The sequence below is a fragment of the Notamacropus eugenii genome, chromosome 3, assembly GCF_028372415.1.
Source record: "Notamacropus eugenii isolate mMacEug1 chromosome 3, mMacEug1.pri_v2, whole genome shotgun sequence".
In the NCBI taxonomy this organism is placed as follows: domain Eukaryota; kingdom Metazoa; phylum Chordata; class Mammalia; order Diprotodontia; family Macropodidae; genus Notamacropus; species Notamacropus eugenii.
The window spans coordinates 89,443,533-89,461,654 of record NC_092874.1 but is presented as its reverse complement, the minus strand read 5'-3'; the positions used below and the strand labels follow the sequence as shown (position 1 = coordinate 89,461,654).

At 39.0% G+C, this 18,122-nt stretch overlaps 1 protein-coding gene and 1 long non-coding RNA gene across 14 annotated transcripts in view; one reads left to right on the top strand and one right to left on the bottom strand.

Moving 5' to 3' along the window:
* The first annotated feature begins 1,196 nt into the window (after window positions 1-1,196).
* RBM33 (RNA binding motif protein 33) overlaps window positions 1,197-18,122 on the top strand; it is a 178,356-nt gene continuing 161,430 nt past the window's right edge. For 10 of the 12 annotated variants that reach the window (XR_011976745.1, XM_072652112.1, XM_072652117.1 and 7 more), the window contains exon 1: window positions 1,210-1,509. Coding sequence is in view for 11 of the 12 variants with exons in the window: in XM_072652112.1 (XP_072508213.1) it covers window positions 1,461-1,509 (49 nt within the window). In the remaining variant the exon portion in view is untranslated. Of the gene's footprint in view, window positions 1,510-18,122 lie in introns of all 12 variants that reach the window. The other 2 variants (XM_072652119.1, XM_072652116.1) reach the window with 1 other exon arrangement.
* LOC140532945 (uncharacterized) overlaps window positions 16,020-18,122 on the bottom strand; it is a 77,791-nt gene continuing 75,688 nt past the window's right edge. For both annotated transcript variants that reach the window (XR_011976746.1, XR_011976747.1), the window contains exon 5: window positions 16,020-16,710. This is a non-coding gene — a long non-coding RNA (uncharacterized lncRNA). The remainder of the gene's footprint in view (window positions 16,711-18,122) is intronic.

The window sequence follows — 18,122 nt, the reverse complement described above, 5'->3', positions numbered from 1 at the left end:
TCTTCTCGGGTCTTTTAACCTTAAGCATTAACTGACTCCTCAACCTCTTCACCTCCCATCGCAGCCCAGATCTTTCCCTAAAGTAGATTTTGTTACTGAAAGCCCCACAAAGGCCCGATTCCGGGTCTCACTGCGGCCGTGGGGCAATCCCTGGTTTTCATCAACTCCTCCAGTGGAGCACAAGCTCTGGCGGGTCCTCCTCCACGCAGGTGGCTCACCAGGTTCAGCTGCAGGGCACCTCGGAAGGCCCATCCTGCCGCTACCCATCCCTCCCTCACTTGGCACAGGTCCTCCCTAGCACACAGCACCCACTTCATACACGCTTACCCCGTCTGCAGTCAGGAAGGCCCGGGTTCAAGATTCAGCCTCAGGCGCTGACTAGCTGCGTGACCCCGGGCCAGTCCCTGCACCTGTCTGCCTCAGTTTCCTCGTCGGTAAAGTGGGGCCTAGAAAGAGCACCTGAGCACCAAGAGCCGCCCCGGAGGCTCAAAGGAGATGACACCGCAATAGGCCAAGGTTGGCTGTTCTTACTATTAATGAGTCTGGCCCTGGCTCGCGCCTTCGGCTCGTCACGGGCCTGACAAGCCGGACACGCCGACCAGATTCCCACAAGGCGCCGGGGCGGTTCGGTCTCCCCACGCGTGACGCCGAGGTGCCCGACAGCGTGGGGCTAAGCCGCTTTTTAAAGTTCCACCCGACCCCCAAGTGCCCCACCCCATACCTGGGAAGGGCAGAAGAAGAGAGCGGTGCCCTCCGCTCCCCTCCCCCAAGATACCAGGGAGAAGGCCGACTTCCCCTCCTCACCCCATCCGCCCCGGCCACCCAGCTCGCCATCACCACTAGCGACGTGCCCGCCGTAAAGCACGGAAGCCAAAGCCGCAAGGCAGTTTACGATAGACTCTTCTACGCTGGGGGGCGGGGCTCGGACGGCCGCCCTTGTTTTTCCGCCTTCGGGGGACGCCTCCAGTTTACCGGGCGTTCGAACAGCCTCGGCTGTAAGGAGTCCCTCGGCTTCCCCTCTGCCGCCAAACCCACCCTCTGCCCCGGAGAGATCCAGTTTTTTCCGGCGCGCCGCACCGGCGCGTGCACCTTTCCATTGCCCCTCGCGCGTGCGCATTGAATCGGCTGCGGTTCCTGTCTCACGCTCAGAAGCACGTGCTCACGGGAACCAACCCGGGGACGGGTCCCCGCGGTCCGCCGCCATCCCGCAGTGCACCGCGGCGGCGGAGGGAGCGCAGTCGGCGGCCATGTTGGGATAGTTTGTTGTTTTCTTCCTGCGGAGGAGAAGGGGCCGGTGTGGACGACGAACCGCCCCGGCCTCTCCTCTCTCCTCCCCCTCCCACCCTGCCCCGGTCCTCGGGTCGCCCCTTCCCCACCTTTCACCCTCCCCTCGGCCCGGGATCAGGCCCCGCCAGCTGGTTTGGTGGGGGTGAGGCCGAGAGCCGAGCTCGGGAGTCACCATGGCGGCTGCCCTGGGTGCGGGCGGAGGAGCGGGAACCGGAGCCGGAGGTGAGTGAGGTCGCCCCACTCGGGCCCGGGGGAGGCCAGGGAATGGCGGCTGGGGCGCCGGAAGGCGGAGGCCTGAGGGGGCCGAGCGGGCCCTTTGGCGCCTTCCCTCCCCCTGGTCTGTCCGGGCCCCCGCAGCGTCTCCGTCCCCTATTGTCACTCGGGGGGAGGAGAAGCGGCTCCTCCTTCTCCCGCCCCTCAGACCCCCCCCGACCCCCTGCTGATTTGGCCCTGAAGTTGTGCCTGAGCGGCCCGTGTCGGCACGGTTTGGGGCGAGAGCTGCGGAGATATTGTTGCGGAGCAGCCTGGCGGGGAGCCCCTAACACCCGCCCCCGCCCCCGCTTTCTTTAGGCCCGAGATGTCAGCTCCAGGCTTGTGCTAATGGACAGCGTTGGGGAAACCTGGCGCCGATAGGAGCCACTGTTGAGGTTCCTGAGCAAGGGCAGCCTCCCCCTTGCCAGTCTGCAGCACGGGTGCTTGAGCAAGGTTGAGGTTTTGTATGAATGCTTTGGAAAAAGGGAAAACCCTTTAAAACAAGGGCAGTGCGTTTTTGAATTTTTTTGCCTTGGCACATTCTTGAATGGAAACTGATTTTTCCCTTTATATTTAGTTATCTGTGCCCTCCAAGGGGGGGTGGAGTGGGAGGAGAGTATTTTGATTGGAATTTTATCAGTTTGCATTTTTTTATTAACCTAGTAAGATGTTTCCCCGTGAAACACAAGTCGAAAGACAAAATTAGCTTTTGAACAGTTTGGCTGAAATTCTCTCCCTCCCTCCCTCCCTCCCCTCTGCCCTCATTCCACGTGGAAAAGTAATACTTGAAAAAAACAGTTTTTTTTCAAAAAATTTGAGAAATGGGACACAGTACGATAAACAAAAGCAGTTTTCGGAGGACCGATGGAAAAAAGGTTCTTTAGGAACTCATGTGTTAATTAGTCATTAATTTTCATTCCACTATTCTTGTAGAAATTCTTGACTCATTTTAATCCACAATAAAGTTTATATTCTGACATGGAATGATAAAAAAGGTGGATGTAGAAATATATGGTAGCTTTTTTGGTCTCTTTTGATACGCTAATTTTCTTTTTTTATTTTACATATGAAATCGCATGATTCAGGATGTGAGTTGAAAGATCTATAGTAGGTCTTGAAAATAAGTGTGATTTCTCCTACACCCAAAACTGCTTTTTTTTTTTAAAGTACATTAGTTTTTACAGATGTTTGGGCATTTGTTTTTGTTTCTTTTTTCATTTCCTTTTTGTGGATGTCTGTCAATGGTGTGTGAATGTTATGCTTTTTAAGGACTTTTGTTTTTAAATGCGTAGATGTATCCCTATGGGTTTATGCTGCTGCTGAGTTCCAGATTGTTGACATATGTTTCTATTGAAGTAGTGATAAATCAGGGAAATTCCTATATTTTAACAAGAAGTAACTTAGTAAACTCAAGGATCTAGGACTTTTTTGAGAACTTGGAGTAGATAATGTGGTTTAAGGGAAAGCATGCTGATCTGGAGACAGAAGAACTGTGCTCAAATCTTACCTCTTCTCTTTCTTATCTGTGTGATTTATATAACCTTCCTCGAGAATGAGAGCTTAGACTACCTGACCTCCAAGGTCCATTTCAGTTCTTGACCCGTGATCCTATGATAAAAGGAAACAAAAAGAGACCTCTTAGCAGTCAAAATAGGTGTCACAAAGCCCATGCACTTTCCTCATGGGGGGGGTACTTCTTAGGAATATCCTCATTCAATATGAATTTCTGTATTCTCTTATGGACAACTCTTTTGTAAAATTGTATTTTTATATATTTCCTTAAACATTTCCCAATTACGTGTAAAAAATTTTTAACAATCATTTAAAACATTTTTAAGTTTCAAATTTTTTCTTTTCCTTCCAACCCTTCCCACCCCTTGAGAAGTCAAGTAATTTGATATTGGTGATATATATGAACTCACACAGAACATATTTCTATATTAGCCATCTTGCAAAAGACAATATAGACAAAAAAAAGCAAGAAAAAAATTAAACAAGTGTGCTTCATACTTCATCATTTCTCTCTCTGGAGGTGGATATAGCATATTTCTTCATGGATCCTTTGGAATTGTCTTGGATCATTGTATTGAACAGAGTAGCTAACTAAGTCTTTCACAGTTGATCATCTTTACAGTATTGCTGTTAGTTGTAGAGTGTTCTCTCTCTTCCACACACTTCACTTTGCAGGAGTTCATGGAAGTCTTTACGTATAGCTCCTGAAATTACAATTCAAATTAAATTACAACAGTCAAGTCTTTTCCTATTTTTTCCTTCGTTATCCGGAGCCCCAGTCTTTGACAAAGAGCCAGTACTCCTCTAAAGCCCATTTTCTAACGCTGTGCTATTAAAGTACAAGTAAAATCAAAAGTGTTTGTTTTTACTTTAGGCACAGTGTTCACAGACTTGTTTCTTTGCTTTCTAAGCTCAGATTTAACTGGGAGGATCACATTAGGGACAAATAATCCTAAAGCTCTCCCAGGATATTATTATAGAATAAAGTCAGAGAAGTGCTTCATCAGGTTGGCTTCTGGGTAATTTTTTGGCCATCATAATCCCTAAAGATGTTCTACTTAGATAGAAAGGATTGGTTGTCTGAGCTTATGGAGGGAATACCAACTGCAGTGAATTCATGTTTTTGATGTAGTAGGGTAAAAAAAAAACATCTTCGAGTTTCATAGAGTGATTATACAGCTCTCCAAAATCTCATTATTTTGAAATGAACTAGATTGCGTAGTATACAAAGGAGTAGTTTTTCTACTTTTGAATGTGTAGTTTGTACCTTGTATTAATCAGTGCTTCATGTTGGTTAAGCTAAATGAGAAAAGTAGCTAGCCTCTAAGGAGCACTTCATGAGGACCGTAACACAGTGAGGCTTGCTTAGTTATTTAGAGTGACAGGGTTAAAAGAGAATGAATGGCGTTTAGTAATGTCCATAGTTGTGCATTCTTGAAACCTGACTGCCTTTTGATTTTTCATCCACTTTTGATTTTATTCTTAATTTCTCAAGTACTCTGTACTTGAAGGAAGCAAAGAACTATTTCTACCTATAGCTGTGTGAAAGAATACTTAGGCCTGACAAAATTAAATGCAATAGATCACAGATAATAACTTGAGAAAATAGATTAGTAACTGAGTTTTGTTTGTGTATTGTGAGCTGTGTTAAGATAATGTTAAAGAATTTTAACTAAAGATCATTTAACAGAGAGATCACTTGTAACTGGAAGGGACCATCCCCTCATTTTACAGATGAGATAATTGATTCTTACTTTTGTCTCCTTTTCTCTTTTCCCATTGTTTAGGGCTAATGCAATAGCTTCTTTAAAAATAAAATTATGTTGATATCTTCATTTTTATTTCATATTCTTTTCTGAATTGATCCTTCCCCTTCTTCCCTATCAAGTGAGCTATTCTTTTTAACAAAGATTTGAAAAGTTAGATTTGGAAAAGCAGTTGGAGGAAGGGAAGTGAGGTATATTTTCTCATCTCTATGGGCCAAACTTGGTTGATATAATTTGCACAGTTATCAGTTTTGTGAGGATAAGGGAGGATTCTTTTCATATTTGTACGGTTGTGTATATTATTTTCTTGGTTTTTAACTTTGCATCATTTCACATAAATCTGTGCATCTGAATTTTTCATATTCCTGGTTTCTTACATATTGTTCAGTAACATTCTCCATATTCATTTATCCTAATTTGTTTAGCTATCTCCCACATCAGGGCATCTACTTTGTTTTCAGCTCCTTGCCCCCGCAAAAACTGTTAGTATTTTGGTGTATATGGAGCCTTTCTTTTTGTCTTTGAGTTTTTGTAAGACCAACCCACAACTCCTCCAGCAGTGTATTAGTGTCTGTCTACATTTTCTCCAACGTTGACTATTTTCAGCTTTTGTCATCTTCATTTTCTTGAGAAAGGGAAAATCTCAGGGTTGTTTAGATTTACGTTTCTTATTAGTATTTGGGCTAGCAATTTCATGTTTGTGAATGGTTTATAATTCTTATTTTGTAAACTGTTGTTCATATCCTTTCACTACTTATCCATTTGTGAATGGCTTTTTGTCTTATATATTTGGGTTCTGTAGCTTGGATTTCAGATTTTTAATAGACATATTTAATGCAAAGATTTTATTTTCACTTGACAGCTTCTCTTATTATAGTTGCACTGATTTTGTTAGTGCAAAATCTTTTTTATACAGGGCCTGGAGTTAGGGAGATATCTTCCTGAGTTCAAATTTGGCCTCAGCTACTTCCTAGCTGTGTGACCCTGAGCAAATCATTTAACCCTGTTTGCCTAAGTTTCTTCTTATAGAATGAGCTGGAGAAGAAAACGGCTTACCACTCCAGTATCTCTGCCAAGAAAACCTGAAATAGAGTCATGAAGAGTGGGATACAACTCAAAACAACTGATCATTAAAAATCTTTTCAGTTTCATGTAATCAGAATTATCTATTTTATCTTTTATAAATTGCCTCTGTTTTCTATTTGCTTAAGAAGTTTACTCCTTGCAATAACTGTGAAAGGTCCATGATCTGATCTAATTTTTAAAATAATGTCAGCCTTTTATATTTTAGTTGTTTATCCATTTTGAGCTTATTGTAACATGTGGTAGGAGATGTTGACTCAAACCTAATTTCTGAAGAACCATTTTCTAATTTTCCTAGTAGTTTTTGTCAAAAAAAAAAGTTTTTCAAAAAGTAGCTTTATTTTGAAGGTTTTCCAAACATTGGTTTTGAAATAACTCTTTACCAACTCTTGCCACTGCCACTTTCTTCCCAAGTTTTCATACGGGTAAGATCATAGGCATTTAGATTCAGTGCTGGTTGTTTAATCTTATATGTTCATTGCAAGATGTGGAAACTGAGTACAGATAGATTGAGTGATTTTCTCCAGGTCATACAGGTAGTAAGTGATCTCTAATCCACCTTCATGCTATTGACAGAATAATCATTTTTAATGTACAGATGTAGTCAAGTTATTCCTCTGCTCAACAGTCTGAAGTAGTGGTTCTTTATTTTCCTGTCATGTAAAGTTCAAACTCCTCTGACATACAAAGCCTCTTACAGTTTGGAACTAGCATATTCCCTTGCCATACTCTACATTCCATCTAAATTCTGTTATTTCCTTCATTTTTAAACATCTCCTTTTTTCATGTAACTACTGTCTGTGCCAGGAATTCCTTCCTTTCCCATCTTCACTTAATTGATTTTCTACCCAGCTGTTAAAGACTTAAAATACAAGTTCCTTGAGAATAGAAATTGTTTCATTCTTTGTATTTATATCCTCAGCGCTTATTAGTTCAGTACCAGGAACATATCAGGTGTTTAATAATTGTTTGTAGATTCGTTGAAGTTTTCCTTGATTTTTATCCCTGGCTTCTCAATATTCTTCTTCCAATCCCTCTTAGCATTTTGTTTTGCAATTCTCTGACAGACTTGTCATGTAATAGTGCATTTATGCTATTTATGTGTGTATCTTCTTAAACTGTATGATTCATTCTTCATTTGTTACCCACTTATAACTGAAAACCAATTTGTGTTATAAAAAGTATATGAAACGGATCCAAGTTTGAACATTTGAATGATCAGGCCTCCGTAGACTGGCAATGGCTGTATCAATGGGTTGCATAGAAACATTTTTTCACAAATGTGGCACTAGAGCCCACATTTTAATTCATCTACATGTTATCTTTCATTTCTATTAAAGCAGTCAATAGTTTGCTCTAGAAAAGCATGATTACTACAGAGTTGCACTCAGAATGAATTCTGAAGTATTTAATATTTTCCTTTTATCTGTACCTGTTTTGGGGTTAGAGAGCAGAACTTCATGTTCAAAGGAGTTATTTTTTTTTATAGCCCTTGATCTGTTAACATAGATCTCATTTAAAACTGTTGATGCTAAAGATGTTCTGTTTTAGCAACAAAATTGTTAAGGTTGTTAAGGTTCAAAGATATGGGGGTGGGCTAAGCTTGTCAGAGTGTAGCTCCTAGGGATGTAAAAGACCCTAAGAACAACAAATGCTTTAGATGGCAACAAGTATTGAAATGATGATTTAGTGTAATGTTAATATATTAATGCTAGCATGAAAATTTATTACCCAGTTTTCATGTGATTTTGCTTAATATTTGAAGAATAAAGAATGGGAAAATACTTAGAAAAATTCACTTTTAATCCAACTAAATAGCTGTTCTTGGTACAGATAGTTCCCAGTTTAGGAGTGATTGTTTTCTAGATATTTTGGAATTCAAAAACCAGCTTTTTATTGCCTTGGAAAGTGGTAGGATAGCTGGTAATAGGTAAATTATATATGCTTTAAGGCTTGTGTAAATGATTTACATATAGTATCTCACCTGAGTAATAATTGTAGCTGGGTAGAGACATGGTTTCCTAAATTAATCCACAAAAACATATTACACACATCAATCAATGTACCTTATCCAAATATGAATGAATGAGTGAATAAATGAATGCAAAAGCATTTGTAAAGTGCTTACCATATGCATGCACCATGCTAAATGCCCTGATCTCAAGGAACTCCCACTTCAGGAGTCAGTGCATAAAAGAAGCTTTAGCCACCATGGAGGTGAAAAAACCTGCAAGTTTTAGGGAAACAGTGGTGAATTGCATGGTCCATAGTTTACTTAGGAAGTTAAGATGACAGAGCATAGAAGCAGGGCAGAAAGAAGGCCTGGAGGATCTTAGGAGGTGGTGACGGTGTAGTCATCCTCCATCTTACCAGAAGCAATAGATTTCTTGACTCCCATTTCATTCAAGGCCTGTGAGTAGGTAAACAGCCTGGGCAAAGAGAGAAGGCAAGTTGGGATAATGTCGTCAAGGGTGGTTCTTCCTGCTATCTGGCTTTATGGAAGGGTTTTACTGTATTACTACCACTACCACCACCACCTCCTCTTCTTCTCCCTCTTTCTCCTCCTAATGATAATAATATTAGCTAGTATTTATATACCACTTTAATAAAGGTTTGCAAACAACCTTGGGATATATTATTAACCCCGTTATACAGATGAAGAAATCGAGGCAGATAGCTGTTAAGTGACTTGCTCAGTTTCAGGTCACTACTAAGTGCCTGAGGCCATATTTGAACTCAGCTCTTCCTGAATCCAAGTCCTGTACTTTCATCTATTATATCACCTAGCTAGCTGCCTCTTCACTTTTACCTCCCAGAATCCTTATCTTGTATTGCTCAGGTACCACTAATTCAACTATAAAACCTTTCCTGGGCTTCCTTCTCCCAAGTCATTAGTGCTCATTTTCCTTTCTCAAATTTTCTTTTTATTTATCTGTTGTAACCTTCAGTAGAAGCTGAAGGTAAGCGTAAGGCCAGGGTTCTTTGTTTTTTTCTTCCCTCCCTTCCCTTAGCACAGTGCCATTCACCTATTAGGCATTAATAAATGTTGAATTTAATCGAATCTCTATATATGTATATATACACACACACACAGTACACACATACACATACATGCATATGTCTATGTGTATGTGTACATATATGTATATATGTTATGTAGATATAATAAAGCTACTTAAATGAATCTGGGATGTCATCAATGTGGATATTCCCTCTAGCTGTGCAAAGACTGTCCCATCCTTCTTTGCCATCATATGACTGACTGAAAGATGTAGGAAGTATAAAAAAAATCGCACTATAATTGTTGTTTGTTGATGATAAGAAAACATTTGATTTAATAGTGCAGAATATGACCTTTCAGGTAATTTGCTAACAAGATACTTATCATGTGTATGCCAAAATTATATAAGATTCCTTAAAAGATGTAACAATAGGGATAATACTTTGATCATTAATATTGAACGAAGCTTTAAATATGGATGCACATAAAAAAAGCTTTTATTTACGTGACTGGATTACAAAAACTGTGTAGATAAGCTTTAACACATGCTGTTTCTTTCATTCTTGTTTGCCTTCATTCAGTGACCCTGTAAGGTAGACAGTGCAAGTATTATAATCTCCATTTTATAAGAAGATGAAGAATCTGAGCTTCAGGAAAGTTAAGTGACTGACTCATTGCCACCTACCTGGGGCTCCAATAGGAATATTCAGACCCCAAACCCTGCCATGCTAGCTTATCTGCTAAGGTTCAAGGGCTTTGGCTTCTACCACTGCTTGTGTGTTTCTGGAACAGGTTGTTTAGTTTCTATTTTCTCACATGTAATAATACCTGTTTCTCCCTATCTCACAGGCATTCGATGAAAATAAAATAAAATTACATCTAGAATTTCTTTATTTCCTAGGAAGAGAAGTCATAAGTATATCCAAGTTAAATAAATGTCTTTTATCAGAACCTTCACAGACCCCCTTTGATCACTGCGCTCTCCCATCTTTCAGTGCTTGGTTATGTAGATCCTACTTTTTTGACAACGAATTGATGGGTGTCTTTAAACATATGTACAGTTTTTGAACATTGTTCTTTGGGAACATTTGCATGTGAATCCTATGGTTGTGTGCAATTTTGCTTAGTAGAATTTTATTCGTTGTCCAAACATTCCTATTTCTGACTATTAGCACTGAATGTAAGAGTTGGAAGGAGTCTTGGTGACCATGTAGACCAACCCATATGTAAATAGAATCCCTCCTCTGTCTATAACAAATGGTTATATAACCTCTGCTTGAAGACTTCCAGGAAGGGGGAATCCACCACCACTCAAGGCAGCCCATTCTACTCTTGGACACCTCTGATTGTTAGAAAGTTTTTCCCCAATTAACAGTAAAATGTTTGCAGTTTGTACTTATTGCCTCTGTTTCTGCCAAATGGAGCAGATCTAATCCCTCTTCATATGAAAGTCCTGCAAACACTTGAAGACATCTGTCATGTCTTTCCTAAAGTTTTACTCCAGGTTCAACATCCCCAGTTTCTTTCCATTTTATGACATGAACTCAAGGTGATCCACCAGTCTGGTTACCCTCCTCTGGAGATTATCCAAACTGAAACTGTGGTACACAGAATTGAACACAATATCCCAGAGGAGGGCTGATGAAGACAGAGTTCAGGGATCGCCTCCTTATTCCTGGAAGCTATGACTCCCTTAATTCAGCCAGGACTACATTTAAGCTGCTATATCACCCTGCTGACTTATATTAAAATTTTAGTAAACTAAAACAAATAAATACTTTTCAGAACTGCTCTCTAACCATGTTTCCTGTATCTCATGCTTATGCACTTTCCCCATTCATACTCTGACTTATATTTAAAAACTTTGTTCTTTTCTCTTTTTTGAAAATTAATAATATATTTGCCTTTCTCCAGACTTACCGTACCTCTCTTACTTTCCATGGTCTTTCAAATATTATTAACAGTGCTCAGCAGTAATGTCTGTCAGTTCCTGAGGATGTAGTTCTTCTGGGCCAGTTGACTTGAATTCATCCAGGGCAGTTAAGTGCTTTTTTACTGATTCTTTATTTATTTTTTGTATCTGTTATCTGTTTAGTATTTTGGTTTTGTAGTTTCTGGGGAGATCTCTTTGCTATAAAAAGTAGAAGTTAAGTAAGAAAAGAGTAATTTCAACTTCTCCCTGTCATTAATCTTATCCACACCAATCCAAATTCCTTCTTTGATCCTCTTTTTTTGCCTAAAAAGGAAAAAAAAAGCCCTTTTGTTTTTATTACATTGGTCACATATAAATCTAAAAAAATTCAAATACTATCTGCATTCTTGTGCTAAATTTGCTATGATGACATTGAACAAACCAAAAAAAATTTGAAAAGAACTATAAAGATCTCTATTACAAACTCATTTATCCATCTGAGGTAGCAGAGCCACTCTATCTGACTCTTGGCTTTGCAGTCCTGGATGTACGCAACAGAAGTAGAAATAGTACTAAAGAAAATCAAGATGGGAAGAATAATTTCACTAGACCAAGCATACTTTGAGGAGAAAACACAACTTTAAGGGTATTGAGAGCTCAATTTTGAAATGTAGGAGAAAGGAGAAGGTAATGAATGCTTGGAAAAAATATGGGATTTATCATTGCCAATAAAGAGTATCTGAGAAAATATAAATAACTCTTGGACCCATATGCCTGCTACTCTAGCTCTATAAAGGCTTTGAGAAACTTCTGAAGTATATTGGTAAAAGTTTGAAAAGGAAATGGTTAATATTCTACAAAAAACCCCTACATTTTTATAATTATACAATTAATTGAAGGATATAAAGCATACAAGATTCCACTGTACTTATTGCTGGTTAACATTTTTAAGGAAATACTTTATTTGTTAATGTATCCTTAAAAAACTTATCCAGCAAGTTGTTTCCCATATATGTTAAAATCATGCAAGCTTCTTTAAAATTAGAACATCGGAGAGAATTTTGACCCTTAAGTAAAGGAGTAAACAGGAAGACAGAGGTGATTTCTGTAATCATGGAGGGTGTCCAAAGCAAAATCGAAATTAAAGTAAGATTCCCTGTTGATGGTTGGTTGTTCCAAACAGCCTGATTGTGGATGATATTATGCTGATTATGTTAAGCCTTGGAACATTGCAGAATTTCCTAAATAAGATCTTTTGTCAGGAGCTTTACCTAAATCTTCACAGGAAAAACCAAGTGGACAAAGAGTACTTATTGGATAGACACATCAGATGGACAATGAGCTGAGCTAGGCCCAGAATTGAGGGGGTGGGGAGCACAGGTGGGGTTGCCTTTTGGATAAGTTGTTTTTATTGACCTGAAAATTTTCTGCGAAACAAAGATCCATCTTTTCAGTGAGACTGTATGGTTGTGATTCATGGAATTTAAGAGTTAAAGTTATGGCTTACTGTTAGTGTAGTGGGGAGGTACATAGATTAAATAGGTTGCAGCATGTTACACAGAATAGCACAAGAGAAGTGGAATAAATATGTCATTGGAGGACTTTATGCCCGGAGAAAGAAAGTGGGTCTGTCCTGTATGAAGGAGTAATCAATGGATAGCACATATTCTTCATTGATTGTCACGTAAGGTGAAAAGATCAAGGAGACCGCCTTGGGAAGTAAAAAAGTCAGCACAGGTGTGAGAAGGCAGTGCTCATCAGTCAGTCCACTGTAGTAGCAAAGTTGATAACTTTGCTTTGGATTTGACTGCATTCCCAATCTCTGTGTTTAAATTACAATTTTCAAGTTGTTTAAAGAGATGGCATGCTTTTTGATCAGCATTTGAAAGCGTTATATCACATCTTTTCTTAAAGGGGTTTGAAACTGATAACATAAGAATTTTGACCTGTCACAGATTTCAGGGCAGAACTGGAATCTAAAACCTAAAGTTAAAGACTTTTTCCTCTTCACTACAAACTATTAACACTTTGATATGCTTTTCCAGTTTTTTTCATATTCTGTCTATAGTGAAGATTTGTAAATCCTTGTCATTTTTCAAGTTGTACATGGTACTTCTGTTGTGGAGAATTGGTCACATACCTTTGTTATTGAAACTTCATTCATGGACAGAGCAGGAGTGGAGGGTATGTCTTTATTTTACCAGTAGTGAGGCATAAACAGGGATTCTCTTTTTCACTTTTTAAACCATGTGTGGCAGTTGGCATCTGTGTAAGCGGACTTGATGGCTCAGGTTTGTAGCTTATAGACAGGTGTGTTCTGCTCCTAGAGAATGGGGAGGAATGTATGTGGGTGGTGATGTGTGTCACTGTTGTTTGCAGCATGTTTTCTTTATCTAGGCTCCGCTTGGTTTTTTTCAAGTGATTCCCTGCTGAGTTGCAACTTTGTAGTTGAATCACATAATCCAGCTGTTTGAAGGAATCTCAGTTATTATCTAGTTTAATACTCTTCTTGAAGCATTCATTTTGAGTATAACACACCTTGAAATTTGTTTACCTGTAAACTTTCAACTTAGGAACCCATAATACTCTCTTATTAGCAAAACAATTTAGGGGAAATTATTAATTGTACTGTGAGCATCCTTAGATTAGCCAATATCCAGGATCTGGGTTAGGTGAGTGGTACTTACATTTATAGAAATAGAAATGGTAACCATCAATTCAGTTTAATAAACATTTATATGTTGCTGCCTTTGTGTGAAGCACTGTGCTGAGTACTGAGGATATAGACAAAAAGGGAATTGTTCCAGCCCTTATGGAGTTTATGTTATACTGGACTTGTTGCAATATTTACACAGATTATTCTTCCTTTCTGTAATCCTTACTTGCTTCCCTTAAACCTCAAAAGTGAGTTTTGCTTTCTCTGTTTGTAACCACTTCCCTAATTAAATTTCTTAAAACTTTTTACCCAAACTCTTGCAGGAACCTACAAACCTTCTGCCAGCTTCAAGTCCTTCCCTTCTCCAATCTATTAACCTGTACAGATGCCCTTGCTTTAAAAGCTTCAGTGGCTGACTCTATTGACTCTAGGCCAAGTACAGATTCCTCTGTTTGGATTCTTTCACCAATCTGCCTCCAGTCACACACTTTCTACACTTATTGTATATTACTACAGTTCATAGGCTCTGCGTTTGAGCCAAACTACTTGCTGTCTTCCATTCATATTTTATCTCCTGTGTCTGTGTTTTCACAGACTGCTTTTCATGCCTGAACTCTTTTCCCTCCTCATTTCTGGTTCTTGGAAACTCCAGCTTCCTTCAGAGAAGGAGCTCAGTTCAAGCCCCTTTTCTTACCTGTGGCTTTTCCTTATTCTTCTGGTTGCTAGTTCCATAACCCAAATTACTTTGTACATATTGTTTTTTACATATGTTAAAACCCTCCTATCTCCTCCCCTTACCTCCCCATTGGATTTTAAACTCCTTAAGAGCAGGGAATGTTCCATTTTTGGGCCAATAACCTCTGTACCGCATAGTAGGCACTTAATTGTTGAATGAATGAACTTATCTCTAAGAAATTTTAAAAATGAGCACCTACGGACTTTAGAAAGAGTGTCATTATTAATGATTTACATAAAGAACTCATCAAATTAACAAGGTAACATTCCAGAAAAATATATATTTAAGGTAGATTTTGTCCAGGCAATCACTGATTTGTTTGGAGGTGGCCCTGGAGGCTGGTGACAGGAGAATTAAAGTTTGTTTTTAAGTAACATGATAAAGGGATCCTTTCTGCAATTTTTTTCTTGACTCAGAAAATTCACTTTAAATGGTAATTTTAGTACACTTAGTAATATTCTCAACCTATTTTCATCAATAATGCATAAAGATAGGTTTGGGTGCTTTGCCTGTAGAATGAAGAGTTTGTATTAGATGACATTCAACTTTACTTGTAACTTCTGGAGTTTTAGGTAGTAAAGGGATTTAAGGTATAGTGGTATAGCAATAGCTGCAGTATGGAAGCTTAATCTTTTCATTTTTAACTAGCATCAAAGCCTACTGATCTTTGTTGATGTAAGAGACAATCTAATTCAGTATTGTTATTTTATGAATGAGAAAAGTAAAGCCCTGAGAGATTGTCACCTGTTCAGGGTCACACAAAACTAGTGAGAAGTAAAGCTGGGATTTGAACACATATCTTCTGACTCCAAATTCAGTTTTCTTTCCACTATACCATATTGAAAGAGATGATATGACAGCATTACTTGAGGCCAAATATAAATGCCATAGATCAGTGATTATTCTATTACAACATTTTGTGTCATACAGCATTACTAAGAAACACTTTATATGGGAATGAATGGAAAAATTATTTACTTAGTACATGCAAATAGCACTGGGGATACAAATCAAAAAGCAAGACAGTGTGTTCTCAAGGAGTTCATATTCTCATGGAGGAGATAACACTTAGAGAAGGTTTCAGCTGCAAGTCAGATGGAAAGAGGTCCCCTGATCTTAGTGTGCAGCAGCAGAAGAGGAATGCATCTCCTTTAATGTCACTTCCTGTGATAAAATCATATCAGTTTCTGGTGCTGAATCATTTGTTGGAACCTAGGAAAGGACATTAGTGGTGAGAACTTTACTTTCTGGTTCTTCTGTAGCTTTGGTAATTGAGGGAAAGGAGGGTGGTGCCCTAGGTGCTCTAGCACCTGCAGAGGCAACTTGCTTCCAGGTAGTATTTTCTTCACAAAGGTTGCTCACCAAGATGATGACTGATGGCTTCAGGGCCAGGACTGGAAGGACTGATGGTCTCAGGGACACTATTACCCACAGGACTCATGGACTTTTCCTGGTTAGCAGTGATAGTGGTGTTGGTGGTAGCAGTCATGGCTAGCCCTTTCACAAGGGTTGCTCCCCCTCAGTGATTTCTGTGGTGGGCCAGGCTAGAAGCAGAGCCCTCTTATTTGGCCTTTACCAAATAGTTCCAATTTCCATTAATTTATTTATCTTAAAATCGCACCAAGAATTCTCCAAAACTATGGAATCACAATTCTGCCCCCTCCTTCTCTTGCCTATCAATTTATCTAAACTTTTCTTGAAGATTTTTTTTAAGTTAGCATGCCATTTGAGGTTATAAGTTCTATGTATTTATACCCTATTTGGTTAAATTTAATTCAACCTCTTACAGTCCTAGAAAATCCTCCTTGAAATCTGTCTGGAATTCACAGGTTATATATCTTTATGGTACATGAGTATACTCTATATAAAGTGCATGCTTTATAGCATGAATTCAGTGAGATGTTTGGCAGATCATATTTTTCTCTCCTTAGATGTGTGTATGTGTAAGTATGTATAAAAATATACAATGAATGCCTGGTAATATAACATAAAAAGCCTATAATTTGATTATTTCTTATCCCTTAATATTAGCACTGCAAAAAGTATCTAGTACTTTGTTTTTAGTGGCTATTTTCTCTAATTTTTACCCTTGTCAGAGCTAAATTTAACAATAATTGTCAGCCATTCTTTTTATGCTTTTGTAGTTTTAACTATTTTTGCAACATTTTCGACATTTAATGTTTCCATCAGGATCTAAGCCCTACCCCTACCCTCTCCCAGTCACCTTTTTCTAAAAGTGAAAGCAGCAGTTCATCTTCTGAAGTAATTTAGTCATACGCAGTTGCTGTTTGGATCCTTTGCTACATCCTTGGTGACCTTTGTCTTGGCAGTTATATTGATTGCAATTCTTGGTGGTTTTCTTTTCTATTTTCCCTCCCCTCAAAGCCAGCTCTTTCATCCTTAGAACCTCCGTTTAGCTCAGAGGTCCTCAGTCTCTTTAATCTTGATTGCCAGTGTGTTAAGCAGTGTCCTTGTGCACTCCTGGAAAATCTGTGACACATAGATCTAAAAGGCAGAGGAAAAAGAATGGATTGGGAAAAAATGAACAGGGATAGAAAAAGAAGGAAGTATATATATAATTAGGAGTAGAAAAGTGTCGTAAGTTGTTTGCTCCTGAGCTAGTGTTTATGTAGATACTTAGACATGAATCTTTTTTTAAAAGATACTTTAGATGATGCTTATGGAAAAAGATACTATAGAACTGGATTTTTCAGTTTTGTTCACTGAAGGGGTTTGAATGCCCAAGTTAGATGTAGTTTTGTTTTACTGAAATAATTAAAACAGGGCAAACCAAACAGAAACACCTGTGTTGTATGAGAAGCCCCCAAGTAGGACCCGATTTAGAAATTCTTTTATACTCTTCTTTGAGTAAGTGATCCAGGCATATTCACCTTCTTAGTATGATTCTTCACCCTTTAAACAAAATCCTAAAAGCAGGTTAGAGTGGGAGGATTTTCCAAAGCCTTTTGAAAGATCTTCCTTGCTGTTCTTTTTGATCTCTTCAATATACTGTGTCAAAGTATAGCTATCAAGAATTAAGGCTACAATGGATTGGATGGTCACCAGTTTGAATTTAGAAGAATCTCACGTTACCTCATGTTTCTGTGCTACCTTCAAAGACAATTTGAAAATGTTGGAATAGCTTTTTTTATGGTTGAGAGAGAAAACTTTCTTTGTCAAAATGACTGAAAGGAGAGAAATCTGACTATCTTTTTAAATTCAGTTTATCCAGTTTCAATGACTATGTGACACTCGAACAACAAAGACCTCATGGCATCCTAGAATAAGAAACCCAGTTTTGTATTTTTTCAAGCTATGTAATTTTTTTCTTAAGTAGAAAAAGAACAAACAGAAGTCAGGTCTCATTGCTGTGATTGAATGAATGGATGTCAGTTTGGAATTTCTTGTAAGCTTCATATTCACTTAAAAATAATGTGTGTGTGCGTGCATGCGTGTGTGTGTGTGTGTGTGTGTGTGTGTGCGCGTGTGTTCTCATTTTGGAAGGTGGAAGTAGAGAGAATTCTGCAATACATTTGTCTTTTGTGGCCAGTCTAACATTGCTACAAGTCAACAGTTGAGGATGAAGAAATTGCTCCTGGAATAGAAGTGAAGTGAAGAAGTGTGGGATGGTGGGAAAAGTCCCCAATTTTGAGTCTGAGGCCCTGGATTCCACCTTTTGTTTTGTTTCTTCTTGGGTGTGTTTGTAATCAGCAGAGAAAAAACAAGTAGATAGCAGGAAGGTAAGCAAATTTTGGTGATAGGGTGCATATTGAAAATAAGATAGACTTAAGAACAGTCTTATAGATATTATTATTATCATTATTATTCTGTGGCTATTAACTTCTCCTTCTAGTTTCTCTCATTGTGTTGAGTTCAAGCTAAACTTTGCTGTTCTTGAGCTCCTTCCATCAGTGACT